Source organism: Taeniopygia guttata, chromosome 3 (assembly GCF_048771995.1).
Source record: "Taeniopygia guttata chromosome 3, bTaeGut7.mat, whole genome shotgun sequence".
Classification (NCBI taxonomy): Eukaryota; Metazoa; Chordata; class Aves; order Passeriformes; family Estrildidae; genus Taeniopygia; species Taeniopygia guttata.
In genome coordinates this window covers 67,828,775-67,853,005 of record NC_133027.1, presented here as the reverse complement: position 1 = coordinate 67,853,005, position 24,231 = coordinate 67,828,775, and the positions used below count along the sequence as shown (strand labels likewise).

The window sequence follows — 24,231 nt, the reverse complement described above, 5'->3', positions numbered from 1 at the left end:
TGAGCAAGGAAATATTTTTAGCCAGGGCCATATTACATATTATATTTAGCTGAATAGCTAAACCTGTCATTTTTATCTCAGACTTAACTATATATTTAATCAGTGTGGGTTTCTTATTTTCTTTGATGCTGACCATATTCGCAAAGCAATTGCCCGAGATCAGCACATTTATTTCTCACAACAATTAGATTTCAAGCTTGGATGTGGATCCAGAGTAGTCTGTATGAAAATTTTCTGTTTTCAGGCTTTGCAAGCCAAAACAATCATGTTGCAAGAGCAGCAGCCATTCAACTAATCTGCCTTCAGTTTCATAATTATTTTGTGCTCGTGGCATGGTAATGATTCTGTTAGAGTGCAAGAACAGGTTCTCTGGTCATTCTTCTCATACAATGCAACCATTACTTTCTAATGAAGTAAAAATGTGGATGTAAAATTTCAGTGAAAATAATCACAGAGCTTAACAGATGAATAAAATTTACTTGAGCAAATCAACTCCCTTGCATTATGAGCTCCTTTGTATTAAAAATATTTTTAATATTTTTATTAAGACTAAGTTAAGGAAACATTTCTGAAGCTGACTATACAGCTTTCAAGCTGTGCTGTCTGTATAGAGCAGCTGTTTTAACATCTACTTGTGTCACAAATACAACTTTTTCCACTCACGGTAGAGGCTTTGGTGAGCAAATTCCACAAAGGTGTTGAAGACAGCTGCAGAAAGGAGCAAGAAATACTTTTCAATAGGTATAGGTTCTTTAATACGCCACTTATCACTTGTCTGCTCCCCCAGTACTATTCCCGTCTCTCACAAGCTCATTTTAGGCAGAATACATTAAAAGGTATGCTTTTCTAGCTTAAATCAGGAAAGTTTTGCCCAGCAACCTCTGCTTCTCTCACCCCACTTTTTCTTTTCCCAGCTATCACTCCCTCCCACATGCTTCCCTGTCATTTTGAGAGTCAAGCCCAACACACAGTTCTGCAGGAGCAGGCTTCCCTGCTGAGGGAAACAGGGTGAAGAAAGACTCTAAAATGCTGCTCCTCAAAGACAGGAAAATATGAGTTTCTATGCCTGGGCTGGATGGAGGCTCTGCTGGGCAAAAGCTGCATACAGTTTGGTAGACTTGTTTTCATACTTCCCTGAACTACCTTATGCCTCAGAAGTCCCCTCAGAAAAACAACTTCATTACTTTTCAGGGACAGTGTAGAGATAAAAAGCCCACAAACTGAATGAACTCAAACCTCTCCAACCAGGAGAGGCAGGCAAGTGCTGAAGTAAGGGCGAGTAGAAGTATTTCTGTGTTGCTGAGTATGAGTGTTTTGTTGGACATGATGCACAGGTTTCTGGGAAAATCCCTGCCCTTCTAAGAGTGCAGAGAATCATAACCCCGTTTCTGATACTACTATTAATCAGGCAAATCACACCAAAGACATATCACCTCTCTGTGCCCTTTAAATGATATAAAAAGCTTTAATAATTTTCTTCCTCTTTGACATACTAGATGAAAACTGGGGCACGAGGATAAAAAAACAGAGTTGTACTCTCCAGTCAGTAGTGACTGAGTGAAGAGGAAGCAAGAAGGACACTCTTACAGATGATGGAAAAATTTCTTTGTTTAGGACACTTGAGAAGAAAATTTCAGGCTTGCCTTTTTTTGTATCACTGATACAATAGCTCCAAACAAACAGGCCTAACTATGCAGCAGAGTAGTACAAAGAAATTCAACACACAGGCACAGCTCTTATCTTGAGGACAGCTGGGTCCATGCCTCCCCTCCCACCCCCAAGCCTTGTAACCCTCATTAAAATCTTTCTGAATCTCAGGTCCTCTTGCACGAAGCATGAGCAGCATATACACCATCACTAGAGCCACAGCACATTTAGAAAGAGGGAGAAAAGTGCCGGATCCCTACCACATAAAAGCCATTGGATCCTCCACTGGTGCCGCACACTCTCTCATTGGCATGACATGCAGTATCCTTGAGCCAGCAGAGCCAAGAGGGGAGTGGCAGTGTCACAGCCACATCAATGAACCTACTGCACACAGCCAACTGAACACCTCAGCACTGTAATAAGATCCAGTTACTGCCAGCCTCAGCTGTATTTGAGCTGGGGTCAGAAGGTGAAAGATACTATATGCTACTTAAAAGCCTTTCAGCTTCTAAAATTCATAACCAAAGAGTTTCAGAGGAAAAAGAACTGAAGCTGTCAGCTGTTTCCATGTAGCACAGTGCAAAAAACAGACAAGTGCTGAGCTATAAAGAATCACAGAGCTTTGCCAAAATTTGCTTCATTGATTAGATGAGACAAGTATCAGATTCAAAACTAGACAGGGAAAATGCAACAAGCCTAATGAATTAAGGCTGCTCATCAGAAGATTAAGTAACTCATGCTGAATTTGACTGACTCCCCAGAAAAATATCATTGAATGGATTTTAAGTGATAGGTTTTGCTCATTAATAGTGAGACAAGGGAGAGAGCTCACAGTTAGACAATGAAGCATTTTCTATTTCAAATTTCATTTAATCACACTTCTGAAAATCACTACTTCATAAAAACAATTCTCCCCCTCAAAAAAAAAAAAAGCCCCAAACCAACCCAACCCCCCTTACACAAAAACGCTCAGATAAACGAAAAAAAAGCCTCAGATAAACAGGTGATAAGGTTTAGGCTCTGCTGTTTTGCTATTCACCCTAATTTTCTTATTGTGCTATCTCCCAACAGGCAACACAAAAGAAATCTGCACATTTGTATGGGGAGTTCTGCTAGGAAAAGAACAATCAGCTGCAGACATGAAAGGAACTGAGAAGTCAGCAATTTTGCAGCCCTTGCCTTACAATATCTGCTGCAACATTTCAGATCATATCAAAGCTGTTGTCACACACCATTTCCATGGAACTGCAAGATTTAGGGAGAAACAAATATGGTACCAAATCCACCCATCAAGCAGGGACAGATACACCCACGGTGCTGTTTTTCCAGTGCCTTATGTAGTCATTATTTTATGCATCCTAAGCACTCAGCTTTCAATGACACACTGACATGAACTGATGCCCTTTATATTCAAAAATCTTTCTAGTGCAACTTCCCAGCTCCTCTCTCCCCTCCCCATCCTTCCCCCACTTCTTTTTGGAAGCCTACCACTGGTCATCAATGAGTCTTTCTCAGAATAAGTACCATAACAACTCACATCCTTCCCACCAAACTTCAAGCATTTCTTTGTGCTTAAGTTAGGGGTTCTGCCACCACAGACACATAAGAAGCCTGAGTTAGTCTTTGGAGATACCACTGTCTGTCCCTGCTGACTGCAGAGAGAACCTCTGAAACAAGGAGTAAAGGTGTTACAGACAAGCCATGCACAGTTTAAATCTTGTATAACTTTTTCTAATCAAGACACTTGTCTGTCCCCTGCTCCCCCTATAGTTCTCTCCTATTTAACAACTTCTTCTTGACACTGTATTGCCCAATCTAAATGCAATTTCTACCTGTAATCTCATAAAATTTGTACAGAGGAGGTCTACCAACATCGCTTCTCCAAGATCTTTCTGTGTATTTTACAACACCCCAGTAGCCTTTTTCCTTACATTTTAAGAAGGCAAAAGCATGGTCTGCATATGGGACACTTCTCAGATCCCATTTTTTTCTGATTTTCAATGCAGAGATTCAGGTGGCTCTTCTCTAGATGTAGGCCAGCAAAAAAGGCAAGAGTATTTGCTCTATGATGCAAGCCACTGAAGAAAGAAAACCTAGTTGAAGGAAATATGATCACCAGCAATTCATGATTGGAGAATCATCATCTGCTAAACAAGGTTTGGTGTTATAGAGGAATAGTGTAACAAAAGGAATGGGAAACTATCTGTAAATACAAGGACAGCAGAAGGCAAAAGAAGTCCTTAAGAAGGTAATAGAGAACAAAAAATAAGACTGAACAAAAAGACAGCATTAAGTATGGCAAATATTGATGTAATCTCCTCCTAACTGCCATGAGATAAACAGAGGCATAAATATTAATAATTTACTGTAAACATTCACAAAATTACTGTCTTCTGAAATTCAATCCAGAATTGTATATTGTGAGATAATTCTCAAACTCTTTCTGAAACAATATCATAAGACTTCTCATGCCTCAACCTCTTCAGGACTCATGCCCATTTCAACACAAGACACTGCCATGAAGGAAAAGCATAAAACTTTATAATCTGAATAGAATAAAAAAAAACAAAACACAGAACATTCAGAGAAACAATTCAAGCTTTAATCTGAACAAGAATTCCCAAATCTTAGGGTATTTTACAAGGTAAAAAGACATGCAACTGGAATTTGGATTTCAAAAGCAAGCTTTGAAATCTGGGCTAAAACACCATATAAAGATCTTTGAGAAAATCAAAGTATCATCCAAAGAAATCTGCCATTACATTCAAAGGCCAAGCAATGACAGAACCCTCACAATAGTTTCCAGCAGTAATTAAGCCAATGCTAAGAAACATTCACTTATTCTAACAACTCTGTTCTATTTCGGAAACATCTATTAGTAAAGTACAAGAAGAGTTATAAGGAGCAAGTCCTCTCCCAGAAATACTCAGGATATTCCACATCAGGAAAACAAAAAAACCCAAAAAACAAAAATAATAATAAAAAACCAAACAAACAAAAAAGTGGAAATAATAAATCAAATCTCCTTGACTAGCAACTACTAATCCAGGCACCAGCACCTCATCTCCCAGAACTGTCACTTGCTAGCAGTTAGCAACCTTGTATGATACAATGTTACGCTGGCATCCTCTCTCTGGGGCAGCTACATTAAACTGAACCAGCCATCCACTTGATCAGCAGAGGTTTTTAAAATAAACACTCTCAGGGGTGCTGAAACATGCTATTTACTTATGGCAGAGACGTAATGCTTCTCCACTCAAATAGGCACAGGCACTATGATCTCCATCCAGTCTCCTGATGACTTCTACTCTGAATCATTAAGTATGATAAGTAGCAAGCCTTGGCAAGCATCCAAATGTCTATTTCTAAAGCATTAGTACTCAGAAACCGTAACACAAACCTAATCACTGTGCTCCCATGCTTACAAACAAAGCTGAACACCCATTTTCAACACAAAGGGTCTGCTTCCCTCAGTGCAGCTCTAAAGAGCAAGAGAGTAAAATAAATTTCAGTCAAATAATTGCTCTCCACTTCCTATCCACCCCTCCAGTCTCCAAACATCCTCTAACCCAGATTCTAAAACAAGGAAAAACAAATGCCTCATTATATAAACACAAGTTATGTTTGAAAATCTACTTGTCTGCTCACCAATAATGATGAGGAAACATTTCTTGGTGGAAAAGAAAAAAAAATCATGTCATCACTTTCCACAGCTTTCACTTGAAAATTATAAAAAAAAGTCAAAAACATAAGCTAAAATCTTGAGGAGCCACTGCTATACCAGAAAGATCAGGTCCTGCTGCCCAGGGAAAGGCCGTGTCAGCCTATCCCAGCTTGGTGTTTCCTTCTAACTTAACATTAACAGATTATAGACAACCGACATCTCCAAAAAGGGCTGGTCCTACTGTATCACGTCTATAATAAACTATAATGGCCTGGAAATGGCTCTCTCCCCTCACTGATGAGACAAGAAAAGCAGATAAATAGCTGAGAGGACCATGAATCTTACAGCAATATTCAAAGAGGTACTTAATTCTTGCCAACTTCAAAAGGATTCTGGCCTTCCCTGCCCCCATGGTATGAATGAGCAGCACCCAGACCCTTGCAAGCCCTAACTTCAAAACTTACTGGTCCAAAAAAAAAAAAAAAAAAAAAAAAAAAAAAAAGCAAAAAAACCACCAAAACCAGCACAAGTATGGAAGGGGGATAGGAGGATCTCCCCCTGCTCCCCAGTCCTTCAGGAGAGACAACTCAAACAGAAATATTCTCAGAAGTTATCTGCCCCACATAACAATGCAATAGCTGATTTTTACAGTGTGCTTCACCCACACTCATGTGAGCACAGTGTGGTTATTGACCCCCTTGGCTGTACCTGTAACAGCAAACACAAGGCTTCCTTTCACATCACTGCAATTTAAACCAGAGCTCACAGGAGTCAGCAGCAGGTGCAAAGTCGCAACTTAAAAAAACCCCATACAACAGCCTTGTTTGCCCAGTCCAAGATGACAACAAACTCTAACATCTTACCTGAAAACCTGTCTTTGCAGAGAGGGACAGCTATGAAAACAAAACATCCAGTTCCTCTTGAACGGGTTACAGAAGACAGAAGCTACAGTGGACAAGTACTTGCACATGAAACTAAGAAAACAACCCTGAAAGAAGAGCTTCCTTACGTGCTCAAAATTTATGTGCAAAAAATGTGGTGATTATCATATAAAATACACTCAAACAACTTCAGTAACCCCAGATTTTTCCTAGACACAAGAGACAGCAGACACACTTTTTATTAACATATGAATTTAAATGATGTGAGAGAAAGGACCAATTACCATCTGGAGGCTGAGTGAAAAAAGGATACCTGCTCAACCATTTTACAGAATGTTCCCACCAAAAATCATGTAAAATCAAATTCCTTCCATTACACCTTCATCGTACATTCTACAAACTTTGCTAAAAGAGCCCTGTGCTTAAATAATGAACTAAGAACTTCCACTTACTATCACAGGTGATTTTGACATCACTGATTTCAAAATAGTTTTTATGAGGCATCAGTGCCATTAGAGATAGCACAGAGGTTAATTAATCTCAAATCTCTTACTAGTGGCAAGGGGGGGGAAATAGCCTTTATTTTCCCCAGAGAGCATGAAGTGTTGTAGCTTCTGTAGGAGTTACTTTTGCTACAGTCTCTCATTCTAGCACCCTTGAATGTTTATCAGTCTTTGTAAAACCCCAAGTAAGCAACCTTCCTTCTCCCTAATTTGGTATGAAAATATAAGAATCACTGCAACAACCACTTTTTTCCTGCTAATAGTCAATCCCTTTTGGCTGACTACTCTCCAATAGAGAACCTGCCATTCACTTAGGATGAACAAGGCTTCAAGAAACCGCATTTTCACAAATCAAGTCTAAGCAGCACCACGGGTAACAAGAAATAAGTTATTTGGTAACTTCTGTGGACGTGAAGTCTTCTAGATAAGGACACATCTAAAAATTGAAACCCTTTGATGAGGCTCTGGAAACCAAATATAATAATTCCTGAAGTAAAACTGAGCAGAGACTGTGATAGCCAACAGTGGTGACACCCTTGAAAGAAAAGCAGCTGGACCACTGACTTTGCCTGAGTCTGTGCAGGAGCTCCCTTCCAACACTATCTGCCTTATCTCTTTGACGCAGCCAAAGCCTGTACACAACAAAAGGGTTTATCAAAAGCATCTTTTTCCTCTCAGTATTTCTGTGGCTATGACCACCACATTATCTCAGACTATCCTACTCTGTCACACATTGATCTTCAAAATGTCATTTGGACAAAAGGGGGTTAGAGAGAATTTCTACACAATTTGTTCAATGTCACATGAAGTCTGTCAGGGCAGAGAACTGAAGACTCTCTCATCTCCTCAGGCCCAACTCAAACATCCCATTTAATCAGCAGACTTTTCTCACACGTGTATATACCACACTGCCATATAACCTGAAAGTAAACCAAATAAAGTTTTTGAAAAAGCTGTAGTACTATTCCCTCTCATCTGGGACTGAAAGAATTCTTTAAATCCCTTGTCAAATGACAAAGTGAACAATATGAAAAATAAACATGTACACAGACACCTAATATGCAATTCCTGATTCCCAGACTGGAGTCTGACTTTGAAAGCAGAAAATACATTGCTGAATAAATGCTATCCAATTTTCCAAACATATTTAGTATATTATCACAACACATCTGCACAAGCACTTTTTGCTATGACTTTACTGTACAGAGTGTTTCAGCCAGCCAGCACAATGTAGTCCAGAGACAGCTCAATCTTTTTGAAAGGAAAAGGCTTGAGTTTTTTGACCTTCATTGTAAAATTAGATGCATTCTAGTTCTCCATAGAGTATTTCCTGACATCACCTTATGTTAGGCAAAGCTTTGTTAATCTTACCATCAGACAAGCTGTGAGTGATGAGCCGTCTTTTAACAAAAGCTACTTGGAGATGAAGCTCCTCTTTTGTCTTCCAAAGAAGCTCACTTATAATTGGAGAGTTCACCAACCTAAATGGAAGTCCAGATACATTTTATCTAAAAGATAAAACAGGGCTTTCACAACAGCAAAATGAGGAAGTTCAATGAGGACAGAAAGCTAATTAAGAAAGATACAGTCACATATAGACTTGTGATTTAGGTCAGATCATCTCTTTGCATGGCTTTTAGGAAGCAGCTTCCAAACTGACCTTTCAGTTCCCTACAATGTTAATGAATTTTGAAATGTAAATAATTCCACATGTATTGCAACTAAATAATCCTCTGAGAAGTCAGACCAAAATCAAAATGCTTTAGAGTACAGAAGAGCTGTCTCTTTTGAGAACAATAAGAAAAACAAAATTGTGAATAAGAACATAACCCAGGCCTTTTTAAAAGCTTAGGCATCTCAGAAATGGGTATTGTGATACCACAGTCAGTCTCACCTACAGACCTGACTGTCTTTCCTTGAGTGTGTTTCCCCTACTCACGCACCTGAAGGGCCCTCAAAAATGTAAAGGATTCCTGATCCATGTATATGCAAAACAAAACTGCATGACACAACCCTTTTTGGCCATGTAAAGGCAGCATGCTGTCTACCTGCAAAAACAAAGCATGGTAGGTGCTTCTGTTTTTCAGAAAAGCTTGCCCTGAAGAGTTCTGCACTTTACATCATTCTATATATAAATGCATTATTACCAGAATAAAAAACCCAATCAATTCCTCTGAAAAAACCCCTACTGTTGTCCCTCCCTTCTACAGCTTATAAAAAATTTGCATACAAAACACTGACACTTACTTTAACTGTTTTCTTTGGATAGCCAGGTTTTCTTTTTTCTCCCTCTCTTAATAGGTTAACAGGAAAAAATCAGATAGGTCAGAAAAAAAAAGCAAATCCAACCAACAACACCCTACCAAAATAAAACCAATTCATACTAACTCAGTTTAAATAAGAACTTCCACTTGCTGTTTCATTTTAAATATTTTGAAGATTTTTTGTAACCACCTCCCCAAATACTCAGATTTCTTTCTGCATCTTTTATGCTTATATTCCCTAATGTGCCCAAAATAAAAACAACTTTAAAGCTACCAGGCCCATCTTGGCCAAAATACCTGAGAACTTTCAATGTCATGACAAGGGAGAGCAACACAGAAATTGTTTGAGGAACATAAGTGGACACTTAAGACTTTTGCCTTGCAAAACCACAGGACAAGGCAACTTTCACATGCAACCAAACCAGTATACTTGTTGTACAGGCTCCTGGCAAGTTCAACAGGGGAAATGTTTTAATTGACATGAACAACATGTTTGCACAGCAAATACTGAAGATACAAAGGCTTTACATTTTTATTAGCCATTAGAGGGTTGCTACCAGCCCTTAGAAATTCTCATTTCTGTAATCACAAGTTAAAGCAGAAGAGAATAAAGCAATGTAAAACCACTGCAGGGGAGTGGAGTCCATAGCACATTCCCCAAAAGCCACTGGGCCATCCAAGATTTACGATTTGTGTCTTACGCATCTAAGGGAAGACTCTTCTCACTTCCTTTCACTGCTGGAGTTGGTTTTCAACTCCAGGATTACCTTGGCAGATTCAACAAGCAAGACCTCATTTATGCAAATCCCAATGCTGCAGTTCATTACTGGAAAACCTGTCAGTTTTTAAACCTTCCTGTTTTTTGGAGCTCGTTTTTGGTCCAGGACTGGTATGCACCCCGATATAGCAAATTTAAGCCTACTGGCAACAGATCCATTTTTAAGTATCTTCCACTGATTCTTCAGAAATAACTCACATATGTCTATGCCCTCCCCAATAATTTCATGCTGAAAAACAGGACTCTAGATCCCTCCTGATGGGATGACTGCCGTGTGAAACTTGAAATTCTCACTGTGAGCCACATCCAGAACAGACAGCAGAAACCACCACCTTTCCACAGACCTTCTAAACTCTGAATTATTGTGAGCTTGAAGTCAGAACAGGATAAATAACAAAACACAGCCTCATATCTACTACTCTCCTCTCATTTATTCAGGATGACTCCACTATAAAATAGAAGAAATGACAATGTCAAGTGGAGATACTGACTACAGCGATTGTCTACCCTACAAACTGCCATAATGTTTTTCCAAGATTCTCTCCAATCAGTATGGCAACCAAACAAAAAGAGGCATATATAGACAAGACATGAGACAAGCTGGTCTGGGAGAGAAAAAAAATTACTAATAGTCTGAATATTCTGAAAACACATTCATCTTCCCCACCTCCAAAGGAAAGTTAATAGAACTAGCAAATGTTCACACTTCTTTCCTTTGAAAATAAATGTATACCTCCTCCACAGCATATGATGCAGGCCTAATAAAAAAAAAAAAAAGAAAAAGTTTTTCAAATCAAGTGTTTTCACACTGTCATTATTTTCTTTTATGCACACACCTGCCTGATGCAGGTGTGATTTCTGTCCAGATCACTACTGAAGTTTTGTGTTGTTGCTCAAGAACTTCCTTTCAAGTTCTGAGGTAAAAAAATCCACGCATTCCCCTCACAATAACCTAACTAAACATGAGCAATGCACTGAAACTTGCAAATGCAAACAAAACCCCTGAAGTCAGACAAGACACCTTCACACTATGGAGGGCACAAAATAGAGAAATCAATATCCTCTTTAGGCAACTCCTTGGTTTCTGTAGATTTAAATACAGTGAGGGAAACTGCAACATTCACATTGCAAACATGGTTTACAAACTGCTCATTTTTGTTTGGAGATGAGAATTTTAACACCATAAATTGTGGGTTGGAAGGACTACAAGGAAATAATTGCTTATACATATATACTGTAGCTGTGGCTTCAGGGGGGGGAAACAGTTTATTTTTTTTTTTAATGTCATGACACTTGCCGGTGCTGTATAAGACACACATTTACATGTACAGCTTTAGTAGTTAGCAGGACGGACAGGATGCCCAATACCTATTCCTTCAAGCAGTTCTGTTAGCTCTCTGGAAGACAATAAGCCTTCTATTTACAAAAAACAATTCTTCTAAATTTGAAAGCCTTCTCAGCTGGATACCTCAAAGAGCACATACCACTCTAAAAAATTTTAAAAATAAAATGTTCAGCAATATCACCCACGTGGATCAACTCTGACAATTCAAATGAAACTGCAGACCAAGGAAGTATAAAGTAATTTCATAAAGTTGCATGCAAGAAGACATCTCAGTATCCAAAATATATCCCACTTGTCTGCAGAGGCAGCAGCACCACTTGCTTAGTGGGTACTAGGACTCCAGCCAGCCATGAGGACTCTGCCTCTCTCTCAGCCTGGTGCAGGATGTTAGCCAAGCCTGTATCTTCTTAACATCCCAGATCACTCAGGCACAGAAAGGAAATTCCTACACTAATTCATGTAACAAGTGCAGAAGTTCATTAGCAGAGATTAATAGATTTGTCTACTTTCTTTTGCAAGAATCCTGCACTTCAAAAGAACCCCAAAACATTTTCAGTAAGATTGCACTCCATCCCCAGGGGCTCATCACGTTCAGGCACACACAACAAAGGCTTTTCTGCACTTGCTGAGCACCTCACAAAAATTATTATGACCCATTCTCCAAGATGCAGTGGCTTCCAAGCCTTTCATCTGCAGGCCTCAGAAGATCTTCCAGCAGACATGCAACTACTGGCTAGAGTGGTTAGGGTAGTAGATCCTAGTTTAATTTCCCCCATTCCACAAAAGCAGTCAAAAGGCCACAAAGTCAGAAACTGAGTAACCCTACGTTTCTTTCAGTCTATTTTCACCCAAGCTAAGCAATATTTATCCCTGAAGATGAAAATTTTAAAAATTGACAAAAACTTTCCTCTGAAACCAGAGATTGTGTTTAATCCCACTAAAGTACCAATCAATTGCAAACAAAATATTCTACCAGTGTGAGCTGTGCCTCTTTAGTCCAGAAAAGAGAAGACTGAGAGGGAATCTCATTAATGCATATAAATATCTCAAAGGTGGGTGCCAAGAAGATGGTGCCAGACTCTTTTCCATGATGCCCAGGGACAGGATGAGGAGCAATGACCATAAGCTAAAACACAAGAAGTGGCAGAGCACTGGAACAGGTTGCCCATGGAGACTGTGGAGTCTCCTTGTCTGCAGACATTCAAAACCCACCTGGATGCGTTCCTGTGTTGACCTGCTCTAGGTGACCCTGCCTTGGGATGGGAGGTAGACGAGATGATCTCCAGAGATGCCTTCCAACCCTAGCAATTCTGTGATTCTATGGCGGAAAATTTGTCATTTTCCTCTTCAGTGGAGGAATTTCTTCCTAATTGTAATATTAAAGGGAAAAAAGTAATTAAAACTCAAGCCAAAATTGCTGTTGTGTTCATGAAGCAATATCCAAAGCATTTTTCTTCTCCTGCTTTCACTTGAATTTTCACTGACTTCTTACAGAAGAATCACAGAGTAACATTATCTGGAAGTAACTTCTGTTCTCCTGGTTCTATTTCCCCAACAAAACAGGAAAAATTGACTTGACTCAGAGGCTTGTCCAGCTGAGTTCGGAATATCTGCAAGGACATCCCAATTTCCCTGGGTAGCCTGTTCCAGCACCTGACTCCTTACAAATTGAAATTTCTTTCCCAGATATCTCATTGGAATTTCCCTTGTTGCAACTTGTGTTTGTTGTCTCTTGTCCTACTGCCTCTCCAAACTTTGTCACTAGTTAACTGAAGACATGGAATAGTTTTCCCATAAGGAAAAGCAACACCTACACATAGGGTTGTATTCTTAAAATGTTCACAAAATATGGACACATAGAAAAGGATCTGCAGCTATTTTTTTTGAAATACATGAACTGCATTTTTGTTTGTAACCTAACATTGTCTCCTATGGCTTGTACTTCTGCAGCATGAACCACCAAAGCCTCACCTTCACACACAAGTAAAGCAGAGCGGCCAATGTGGTAAAAACTCGCACCACAAATTATTCTGTAGTAATCCTCCTATACTGAGAAACACTCGGTTTTTGGTCCCTATTTCATATCACAGAATGGAACTATATGGTCTTCAAGGTCCCTTCCAATCAAAACCCATCTCCCCGCCATGGGCAGGGAACACCTTCTACTAGAGCAAGTTGATCAAAGCCCCATCCAGCCTGGCCTCGAACAATACCAAGGATGGGGCACCCACAGCTTCTCTGGGCAACCTGTTCTGATACCTCACCACTCTCATAGTGAAGAATTTCTTTCTAGCACCTAAACGAAATCTGCTCTCTTTCAGTTTAAAGTCATTCCCCCTTGTCCTACCACCACCTGAATTAGTCCTGCCAGCCTAAGGTACTCACTCAATCTTACAATAAACTCCTTTTCACACAACTTTTTTGCTGAGCAGGAAAGCAACATTCAGCGATGTGGGCACTGGCTACAAAGAAAAACCACGTGAAAACTTGCGGTCAGCATGAGGGTGAGAACTACAGGCCACAGCGAAGGCTTAAACGGGCTCCACCGGGGCAGCTCCTTCGGGGTTACGCGGGCAACCGGGGTGGCAAAGCACCAGAGTGAGCTCGAGTGTTCGAGAGCTGCTGCGCTGACCCTCCTAAGCACACCCTTCTCTCCAGCCTCCAACCTCCTGCACCAGGATGCATGCGTGGTTAACAAAGTGCATCTGGGGTTTTTTGGTTTTGTTTTTTTTGTTTGTTTTTTTTTTTAATCAGCATCTTCTATTGTGGGCCATCCGTAACCCCGCTTCGGCTCTCCGGGCACAGCACTGGGCGGGGAGGCGCTGACAGCTCAGGGCGCAGCGCCCGAGCTCCCCCGGTGCGCGACCCGCGGGCAGCGAGCGCTGCCCCCGCTCCGCTCCGCCTCGGACCGACCCGGCGGCCAGAGGAGCCGGCACACCGCGCTCTGCCACGGCCACCGGGCACGCAAAGAGCCGCCCTCGGGTGCAGAGCGGTCCGGGGCTGAGAAAGCCTCGAGGGGACTCTGCTTTGGCCACAAGAACTTGTGGCGGGGCGCGCCCCACGCTCGGCTCCCGGGGCGCCGCCGGCCGGTCCCACTCGGGGGTCGGCGCTCACGGCGCCGCGTCCCGCCTGGCACCCGCCCCGCAGCCGCGGCCTCTGGCCGCCCCAGCCCCGCGGCCGTGTCCCCGGTGCGGAGGGAGGCCCCAGCCCAGCAGCCACGGGGGTGAGGGAGAGCCGCAACAAGTCCCCGCCGCCGCCGGCCGCCCTTACCCAGACAGTGCCGCAGGGCCAGCAGAAAGTGCGGGGGGCCCCCGTTGAGCTGGTAGAAGAGGGAGCCCAAACAGAAGAGCAGCAGGGTGGCCATGCAGAAGACATAGTCGCGTAGCGAGAGGAAAGGCAGCAGCGAGAGGGGCCGCCGCCTCAGCAAGCCCCCGCCCTGGCCCGGGCCCCCTCCCGCCGCCGCCGCTGCCGCGGGGGGCCAGGGCGCTGGGCATTCCCCGCCGCCGTGCTGCTGCTTCTTCTTCATCCTCCCCTTCGCCGCCGCCGGCTCACGCAGCCCGCCGGGGGAAGCGCATCCTCCATCCGCCTGTCCGGCTCCGGCTGCCCGCGGCAGGGAAAGTTCCCGGGAGCTCAGGGGATCCGTCCCGTCCCCATCGCCGTCTGCCCCCGGCTCCGCGGCAGGCGAGAGTCCCCGGCGCTCCTGCGGCGGCGGCTGCTGCTGCTACGGAGCGCCGCTAAGGGGAGGGGAAGGAGGTGGTCACCATCCCGCTCCCTGGGGCTCCTCTCCTCCTCCTCCTCCGCCGCCACTCTCGCTCCCTCTCTCCGCTCGGCCTCTCGCCCCGGTGTCAAGTTACAGCCAGCGCTCCGCCACCGGCCGCCCGCAACTCGCGGCCGACTTCTGCGCGCCGCCCGGCCCCGCCGCCCCCCGCCCGGCCCGGCCCGGCCCGGCCCGGCCCCGGGCCCGCCCACCCCGGCCGGCCCCGGCCCGCCCGGCCTCCGGTCCCGCCATGCGCCCGCCGCCTCCGCGCCAGCGACCCCTGCGGGCTCCGGCCCCGCCGGCACAGCGCACCTGCCCGGCCCGCCGGGCTCGGACGCTGCGCGGTGCCGAGCAAAGTCTAACGCGGCTTTAAGGTCTGCTGCCTTTACAGTCGTGTAACGTCGTTCGTGAGGGACAAGGGGAACACTCTTCTCCTTGCAGCCTTGCTGGGGTGATTAAAGCAGAGCTGCTGTCTGCTGGGGACAAGGCTTTAGACCAGTACAGAAACGACAAAATTAAAATTGCACACACGGCCTTAATTTGACCCCCTTGTACATATGGCTTACGATACAGTCTCTAATTACTCGATCATGCTATTTTTCCTAGACAGACACTTCCAGCCATGTGACTGGTGGGTGAATGGCATTCACTCAGCGCTGAGCTGTGTAATAGCTTCATCCTATTTATACAACATATGTCCCCAATGTGTCCTGATGGCTTATTTGGAGCTATTCTTGTTCTTGGGCATTGTCTGATGTAAAAATGTATTTCATTCCCCATGTAGTTGTGTTGCCAGCTCAGCAGTGGAGGGAGGAGAGATCGGGGTGGTAAATTATGTTCACCATTTTTTTTATGCATCTGGCTGGAATCAGGGATTTCCCAAGATTCTGCTCATGGTGTCATACGAGACTCTTCATTTCTAAGAAAGAGAAAAATTCTATTTGCTGTCATTTGTAAGAAAAATTGAAAATCAGAAGCCAAGTGTTAACTCGCCACGTTTCCTTTTAAGGCTTAAAAAATAAGTACTCCGGTTTAGGGCACCTGACTCTTAATCTTTTCACACTTACAGCTGGAAATTTTGCTCAGGAGACTGCATTCAGATGTTTTTGCCACTTGCCCTGAAAGGCTTGGGTAAATGCTTCTATGCTACTGACTTTGATTTTTTTGTTGGCAACAAGCAGCAAAGGGTAAAATAAGGAAATTAATCTTGCTGATGTGGGTAAGAGGACGATGACAGAGTCTAACAATAAAGAACCATTCCCATTTGCATTCCTTGATAAAAAAAAATTATTTATGATAAATAAACTTTCATATTGCCTGAAAAAACAGGCCTTAATTTGGAGAGGAATCTCTTGGTTTTAGTCACACAATTCTACGACATCAATGCACAGATGCTCCACAGTCATATGAAACCTGTAGCAAAGGCAAAATGAGGTATGACATATCATTTCTGAAAAAGAGAAAGTAACAGGATACAAAAAAATAAGCCCACTTTGGGAAAAACCTCTAGGGTTCCAGTTCACTTAGAATTAGGCAACGCCTTTCACCAGATAAAGTCATAACTCTAATTGCATGATTAAGCTACCACTTAATTCTCATTATTATTTCTTTGAAACTTTTAGGGAGTACTTGGGCCTTACTTACCATACTCTGCTTCCATGAATGTTTTGATGTTTTATATTCTTTTGAATACTTCAGTATCTACCGTCTTGCTTGGATGACGACATTGCAGATTTGGTTAATAATGATAGTTGCTGTTGCAGATGAGAAACAGATAAGCTCTTACACTGAATGTTTGAGAAAAATGGATGCTTTGATGAGAAGACAGACAACACCTGTAAGGCGAATCAATAAATCTTTATTTTTCTGGTTGCAAAGAATGTCTTTGATCTCTAGGCAGAGATTAAAAAAAAAAAAAAAAGTATGGAAAAAGAGACCAATCAATCAATTGAGCAAAATTTAAGTGGGAAGGCTGTATTGTGGAGAGTTCTTGCCATATTTCTAAGCATCAACAGATGCTTACGCATCAACCCATCTCTTGGGAGGAAGAAGAAATAAAAATCTTTGTTGTTGAAACATATGCTTAAACATGTAATTTAGCTGTAAAATTATTTACTTTCATATATGTGAACTATCACACCTATTATTACAATTCCTAGTTAGGGCAATGTTCAGGAAAATAAATACAATTTATTTTGTGCTATAGATTGATACAATGCAACTGTTTTCCTATTTTTGTTTTTCCCTTATAACTCATCCACTTTTAAAAAGCCAGTATGAATTTGCATGCACAGTGTAAAGCAATTTATATATATATATATATATATATATATATATATATATCTCCTTAAATTATTACATTCTATATATATTACATTCCCCTAAGAATTCAAAACACAAGCCGCACATGAAAGGAATATTATGATTTAAAAGTCAAGTATTGACACAAGGGTAGGCCAATAAGACTTTTCAGACAAGCTTGTTTTGACTTGTAGAGGGTATGACTTAGAATTTAGCCTTTAATTGTGTGATGTCACTGTTTTGTTCAGAGGAGCACTGCCTTGTAGAGTGCATGGGCAGACACTGTGCAGCCTTTCAGTTTACATTTAATCTCTTTGTTCAGCATATGTCCTCAGGCTTTGTTTAAAGCTGTTTAATCCTGCTTATAATGTGGAATTATTGACATTGTAGCAGGCTTTCCTACAGCATTTATTGTTACACTACCTTGAGCATACAATGAATGCTTATGAATTACATTCATGATATGTAGGGAATATCAACATTTTACTTATTGGGAAATAAGACAGAGAGATTAAGGTTAAATATGCCTATTAGTTTTGGTTGCCAGCCTTGAGATGACTGGGGTTTGCCTTGAGTTAGCATGACTCAGTGCTTTGTGCATTTGAGGCATAGCTCCCTTTGACTTCAGATGCAGCTGTGAATGCTAACTACTTCATATCAGACCCCAGGCTCTCAAACCTAACACCAAGTGTAAAAAGAGCACTCGGTGGCCACCTGTAGTTCAAGAAATGCACCTGACATCATGTAGGAGTGCTCTGGTGCTAGCAGACACAGAATCAATCATTTTCAGAGTGGTATTCTCTGCAGCAGTCCTCATCCTCTGCGTGTCCTGACCTTGTGTTGCTGTTTTTCCTCCCCTTCTAGATCTGGTCTCAGCTCCGAGATCTTTGTCCAAATCTGTTTTTTCTTCCATGACCTCATCCAGACTATGTCCAGCTTTTGCTCAGACTGAATCCCCCTCCTGGCTGCAATAGTTGCAGCAAGGAGGACATTGTGAGCACAGAGGCACTTTCCCCAGGGCTGGAAGAGGATGCTTCTCCATACAAAGGAACAGAGAGCGTAGCTGCCTAAAATTTCCAAGTGAGTCCACATTGAAACTGTGCTAGATATTCCTGTACTGAATCATAATTCCAAATGCATGGATTCAGAAACAAGTTCAACGAGCGAGATAAAGACTGCAATGAGGTTGTGTGTCTGGCAATTCTTTGCAGAGAGACTCATTTGGACAGATCGGGATGGGTTATCTACTGGCTGGTCAGATCTGCTAGGCAAAACATATTTTTCTTATTCCTAGGAACATCTGAACACCTTTTTTTTTAAATTATTATTTTCTAAGTCAATTCTTGAAGTAAATTCTCATTAAGGAAAATTTCTCAGCTGCTATATTTCAGAATTGACAGTTTGCAAAGGTATAAATAACTAGAAAGGAATAAGATACAGACTGGGTCCTAGTTTTCACAAGACAGTGAAGATAGAAGAAATCTAGATATAAGGTTTCACTGCATAAAGGTTCACTGGTATAACAGAATGACATAATGCAATGTCATCTGGGAAGCACCCATGAAAGACTTCAAATTTCAATTCCTCCAAGACTCTGCAATTCAGAAAGGGTTCAGAGTATAACAGAGTAATTGATGGCAACTGTGGAAGCTTTATTTTGCTTTATTCAGCAACAGTTGATAATTTGATGAAGATGAAATAAGGATGCACCATGCTCTTTCATTTCATACATATAGAATTCTTTCAAGTTTAATCTGCCTTGGCTGAACTGGAATTGCAGCTCTGTGCTGGTGGTATTAATTTCTGTCCTTTGTGGAAGGTTCAGGAATATATATGCCTGTGAAAAATATGATAGCAAATATCTGAAGACAGGGAAATGAGCTTGTGTGCCAGATTGATACAATTTAGTGACACTCTGATGGAGCAGGTCACTGCAGAAGAAAAATTTATAATTTGTAATGGAAATGGTACTTGGAATTACCTTAGTATGTTCTATCAATATTGCTTGGAGTATGATGGATTTGTCACAAGGAATTTATATTAATCCCTTAGCATGGCTGGCTATCTCCAGCAATGTACTACTTACAGGGCCATCTTAAGTCCTGATACCACTGTTTTTATTTGTTTGGTTAATTTTCTCAGAAAATCGGTAACAAGAGAATTCAGCCAGATTGATTTCCTTTTTAGTCAGCCTGCATATCATTCAGAAGGGGCAATCAAAGCTAGATAGAAAAGAGGATGCCCTATAACATATAGTCTTGATGATCAATCCTTTCCCCTCATAAATATCCACTCAGAACACCCCGACTGTGTTCCCTTTGTCTTTGTGTCTTCTTTGTATTGATTTTCAAATAGCAGTCTAATTCCTGCGTTTTTCTGCAGAAACTACTAATAGAAAGTCAGAATTTTCAGTGTGTAAACATGACTTTTCACACAACAGACCCATTAAAAGCTACATTTGTTTAGACAGTTAAGAGAGTAACACCATACGATGGACTGGACACATTTAGACATGTATAGATGGAGTAGGTCACACGGGGAAAGCACTACTAGTGCTAATTAGGCACCAATTAAAGTAGATAGGCAGGAATATCTAAATCCAGGAAATGCAAAATATATTAGAAACACACAGCTACCTCCAAAATAGTTGGTGCATGCATGCAGCCTCACGCAGTGTTACAGCACTGCAACACCAGAGAGCAGCAGTGACAGGTTAGCACGGGGCTCTCAGCACTACTAGACAGAGTGGGCAGGGGGCCATCCTGGCACTGATTTACCTCAGCCAATTTGTAAGATATTTTACAGCTTCCTGTACAGCACCATATTCTGTAGCATAGGAAAAACTTCAGGGAGAATTAAGCTAATATACTGAGAGGTGTGTTGGTGTTGGAGCTGGGAACATGGTGGGAAGATGAAGAAGCTTGCCTAGTCTGTAAGGAACCCCAATCCAGATGTCTAAAACTACTCCTAAAATTAATATTCTAACTTCTGATATTATACTAAGACCACTGTGGTCTTATAAAATAAGGCAGACCTGAAAACACACTCTCTGTCACAGTGTGAGATGACTCTCCCACTTGTTTGGCTTTAAGGTTTTGGGGTAAGGGGCTGGGAGTGTAAGGAGAAGGAAAGTGAAAAGCCAAAGTGCAGTTAAAAAAGAAGTGGGAAACAAGTCCCTATGAGGGACTGGAATAGAGTGGTCCACCAAAGGTGAAGACAAAGATCCTACACCTAGTGTGGTGTGCAAGGTGGAGGGGTGATTTGTACTTACAGCGAAGAAGGAAATTCATTCCTAGTGGGATGGGAAAACAACAGCTGATATGGCTTTAGTGCTTAGCAGTCTCAGACTCCAGACAGGATTTTAAAGGCAGGTGTCCAAACAAGAGGGGTAAATCCCTCAGTAAATTTGGCTCTGTTTTTTTCAGCTCATCTCAGACCTCATGTATGAAAAATGTTACAAGCTGAAAGTTATTTTACTGAATTATTCATAGACAGATTAGATGTAATCAAAGTATTTCAGAAAAATTTTCACATATCAAGAAGTCATCTAATGTCAAGCTCTGTAACAGGGATCCCTCGCTTGGGAAACTGGTATTAACCAAAAATAGAATTATGCGTTGGCTGCTTTTGTATAATCTGCCACAGGGGTGTTATTACATACATCACATCAAATTTTGGAAAAAAACAGTGTACAAAAAAGGACTCATACAGAAGATGCAGTTTATTGTGAAACCTGTGAACCAGGCTAATTCACCTCCTAACCTCCGACAAGAGTGGTGGCCATTCAGTGCACGCGTTGTGTGAAACTGCCTTTGCTCCTCCTTTGGCTGCCCATGTCCTGCTGCTCCCAACCCCAAACCAGAAGCACACCATTCTTCAGTGGATACAAGCTTCCTTCCCAAGCCACAGTGGAGGACGTGTCCCTCAGAACTGTTTGCATTTGCTGTATAGGTAACTTGGTCAGCCGGACACTCCGTTCTATCAGCAAACTTTAGACTGCAGAGTGGTGATGCACAGCTGAGAACTGAAATGGAAGGTCAAAATTTAAAAACAGCAAGCCAGCAATTAGATTAACATACCAACTGCATACCAATAGCTGATAATTTCCCCCTCCCTCACATGAGGGACTGGTAAACAGTGGAGCTTCGAAGATGAAAATACTGTCCTGTATATAAGTATGCAGACACATATATGAGGTACCTATAGGTGCAAAATGCTGACTTAGACTGGTTCAGGCATCTTATTGTAACAGCTCAGAGATTTCTTTTTCTAACTTAGTTTTTTGACTCATTTCCCAGATGCTTACATATAGAATCTTGGGCTCCCATCCCCTTCCTTCACATACACACATATAGACCTGAAGGTTTTGAAGTTGTATGTAAAGTTTCATTTTGATTCTGTACAGTCAGATTAGGAGTTTTATTCAGTATCAACTTACAGAATAACTGTGGGAAATATGGAATTTATTATTTTTTTTAATTCAGTAAGAATAGCTCTCAAGTAATTAATTCTTGCTACTCTTGCAGTTTCATGTTGTTATTAAAATGTGAAATATGCAAAGCAGAAAGTAGATCTGCATATCATAAAGTATTTCCAAGTTTAAATTAGATTCTTTGGCAACAGTACTTCTGGAATGTGGTATGCATTTCTTTTGAAACTATGCAAAGTACATCTGGAAGATAATGCTTATGAAAATGCCTGTTGAAAAAGTATACTATATAAATCAAATATTTAGGATCTCTGAAGTAGAGCAATAAAATCTATAAAATGACTATAAAAAGATACGATGTAATTAACATAGTTAACAATGAATGTTTACACAAAAATAGCAGCCAAGCATTTGCAAGAGAAGAAAGAATGCAATTCATTTATAATGAATAAAGGCAAATAAATCAAAGTCTCCTTGCTCAATTTATTGAGTCCTATTCAACATCGGGACTTCCTCTGAACCAGTTTGATTTTTGTTCAGTCTTTGTCTAGAGCCACATGACTGGAGCAAAACTACGAATTGCTTTAAGCACTCCCAGATGCTGGAGTTGTCAGTCTTAGATCATACCACCTCCAATCCTTGTGGAAAAAGAAAGCATATATTCTCATTATACTGGGGTTTCAGCTGAATAATCTCCTGATTTAGAGACTTAAGTTAAAAAAAAAAAAAAGCAGTAACAATTATGATAAACTGGTCTGATTTCTGTTGTTTGATGAAATAAAAAAAAATTCTGTTGTTGCTGCTGGCATTTTGTTGGCAATACGTTTTACTTCCCTGTCTCTTGCTGCAGCACCCTTAGCAGCTTCAGTGGGACTGCACGTGTGCTGCTGATTGAGCTAAGCCAGACTTCAACATCACACCTTGTAAAGGCAGCTCCTATTGCCCTAATGGGAGGCTCTTTCAAAAGATGTCACCTTTTTTTTCCCTTTCTTTTTATCTCCGATTAACACAAGCAGGGTCAACCATATGTCGTTTGCATTATAAGAACAGTACACTGATCTTTTGAAGATTTGCTTAAATTGTGCTTTTCCATATTCACAGCATAAATCAAAAAGAGTATGTATGTTTGTAACTTTAATGTTAATGTTAAAAATGTTAATTTACTGCAAAAGAAAGATCATTTTGCCTTCTCCTCAGCCTTGCCTTTTATTTCATGATATTTATCCATGGAAAGCAGGGTGTTTCAAAGACTGTGTGTGACAGTCCCTGCTTACACCCTCAGACCTCTTACATTTGTAGTCTTATGCTGGCTTAAGGATGGGAGATGACAGATGTGCATCTGGATAGTAAATCTCACCCTGAATTGCATCATGGAAATCCCCAAATACATATGGAGATTATATGGTATGTAAATTCCCCTTTCCTTCAGATCAGATAACCAGAAAAGGGTGTCAGGACAAGGCTATTGCTCCAAAATCTGCACATTGCACCATCTGTATCTCCACTTTTCTGGATTTCAGCCTGTGTTCCTTGTGCCAAGCACAACGTGATTAAGAATTATTCTTGCTGCAATCATCTGTGTCTGATCCCAGGTCAGGAAAAAACTACAACACTGAGCTGCATGTATATGAAATGCAAGTGCTGTGGAAGAAATTACGATACAGGATCAAAAGTGTGATTCTCCCATTAAATTCAAATACTTGATTGGCTTGCTTGCCCCTGTAAGAGTAAAAATTTTACTCAAAATTACATTTTAATAGTTACTTTAATTGTTAATGGCTTGAGTGTTCTATCATAAGCATCCATACATCTGTGGATCCTATAGCAGTTATAGGATAAACTGTACCTTTTATCTTCATTCAAGCTCCCCCTCCAAATGACAGCTTTGTACCTCTAAATGTTCTCAAGATGGAAAGCTAAAATTGTCCCACTCTGCATAACTGCATGTACTGCTCACATAAGTGACCAAAACGTCTGTCTTCTCTAACATATAAATGTGCTAAGTTTGTTCAAGCCAGGGGAGGTAGGTGTAAAGCTGAACACTGATGTCTTGAAAATTCTTCTCCTTTTAACCAGAAACATAAATATTAGGTGGAAAAAAATCATGATTAGACCAAGCTCTCATACAAAACCAAAGAAGAATGTTTATTGTAGGGATGAGATGCAATTTTAGAAAAAAAAAGAGCAGTCAAAAGTTGGAGTTGGGTTGGGTTGTTTTGTTTTTAAATTCCTGATGCTCTAAGCTTCAGAACTGTAGAAATGGCTTCATTTTTAGCCTTTGGACTTACCCCAGACATGATCCCTCACAAGGACCAGTGACTGTGTATTGTATATGTACACAATGGACCAACTGTTAGACTAATGGGGGGCTGCAGGAGGTTTCTGTGGTCCCTTCATTAAACTAATGACAAACATTCATCTCTTATTACAGAGAATACATTCTCTTCCATTTTCCTTTTGCAACTCACTCATTTTCTATTTTTTTGCAAAGGCTTTTCAGATGTGTTCTGTGAATTTTTAAGGGAGTATATAATGAAGACTTTTCATACCTATTAATTATGAATCAAATTTTCTAATACTAATAAGCAGCTGAAGTTCACGTAACTGCACCTCATCCTATACTATAGCTGAGACATTTCAACTTCTCTAAGCTTGTGGACAT

General features: G+C 41.3%; 1 protein-coding gene across 3 annotated transcripts in view; it reads right to left on the bottom strand.

Annotated features, from left to right (window-relative positions):
* The window catches only part of UST (uronyl 2-sulfotransferase), a 149,520-nt gene extending 134,507 nt beyond the window's left edge, over window positions 1–15,013 (bottom strand). Inside the window, exon 1 of one of the 3 annotated variants that reach the window (XM_072927066.1) lies at window positions 14,353–15,013. In XM_072927066.1, the coding sequence (XP_072783167.1) occupies window positions 14,353–14,608 (256 nt within the window). In that variant the 5' untranslated portion in view covers window positions 14,609–15,013. The remainder of the gene's footprint in view (window positions 1–14,352) is intronic. The other 2 variants (XM_030268195.4, XM_072927067.1) reach the window with 2 other exon arrangements.
* Window positions 15,014–24,231: the final 9,218 nt, after the last annotated feature.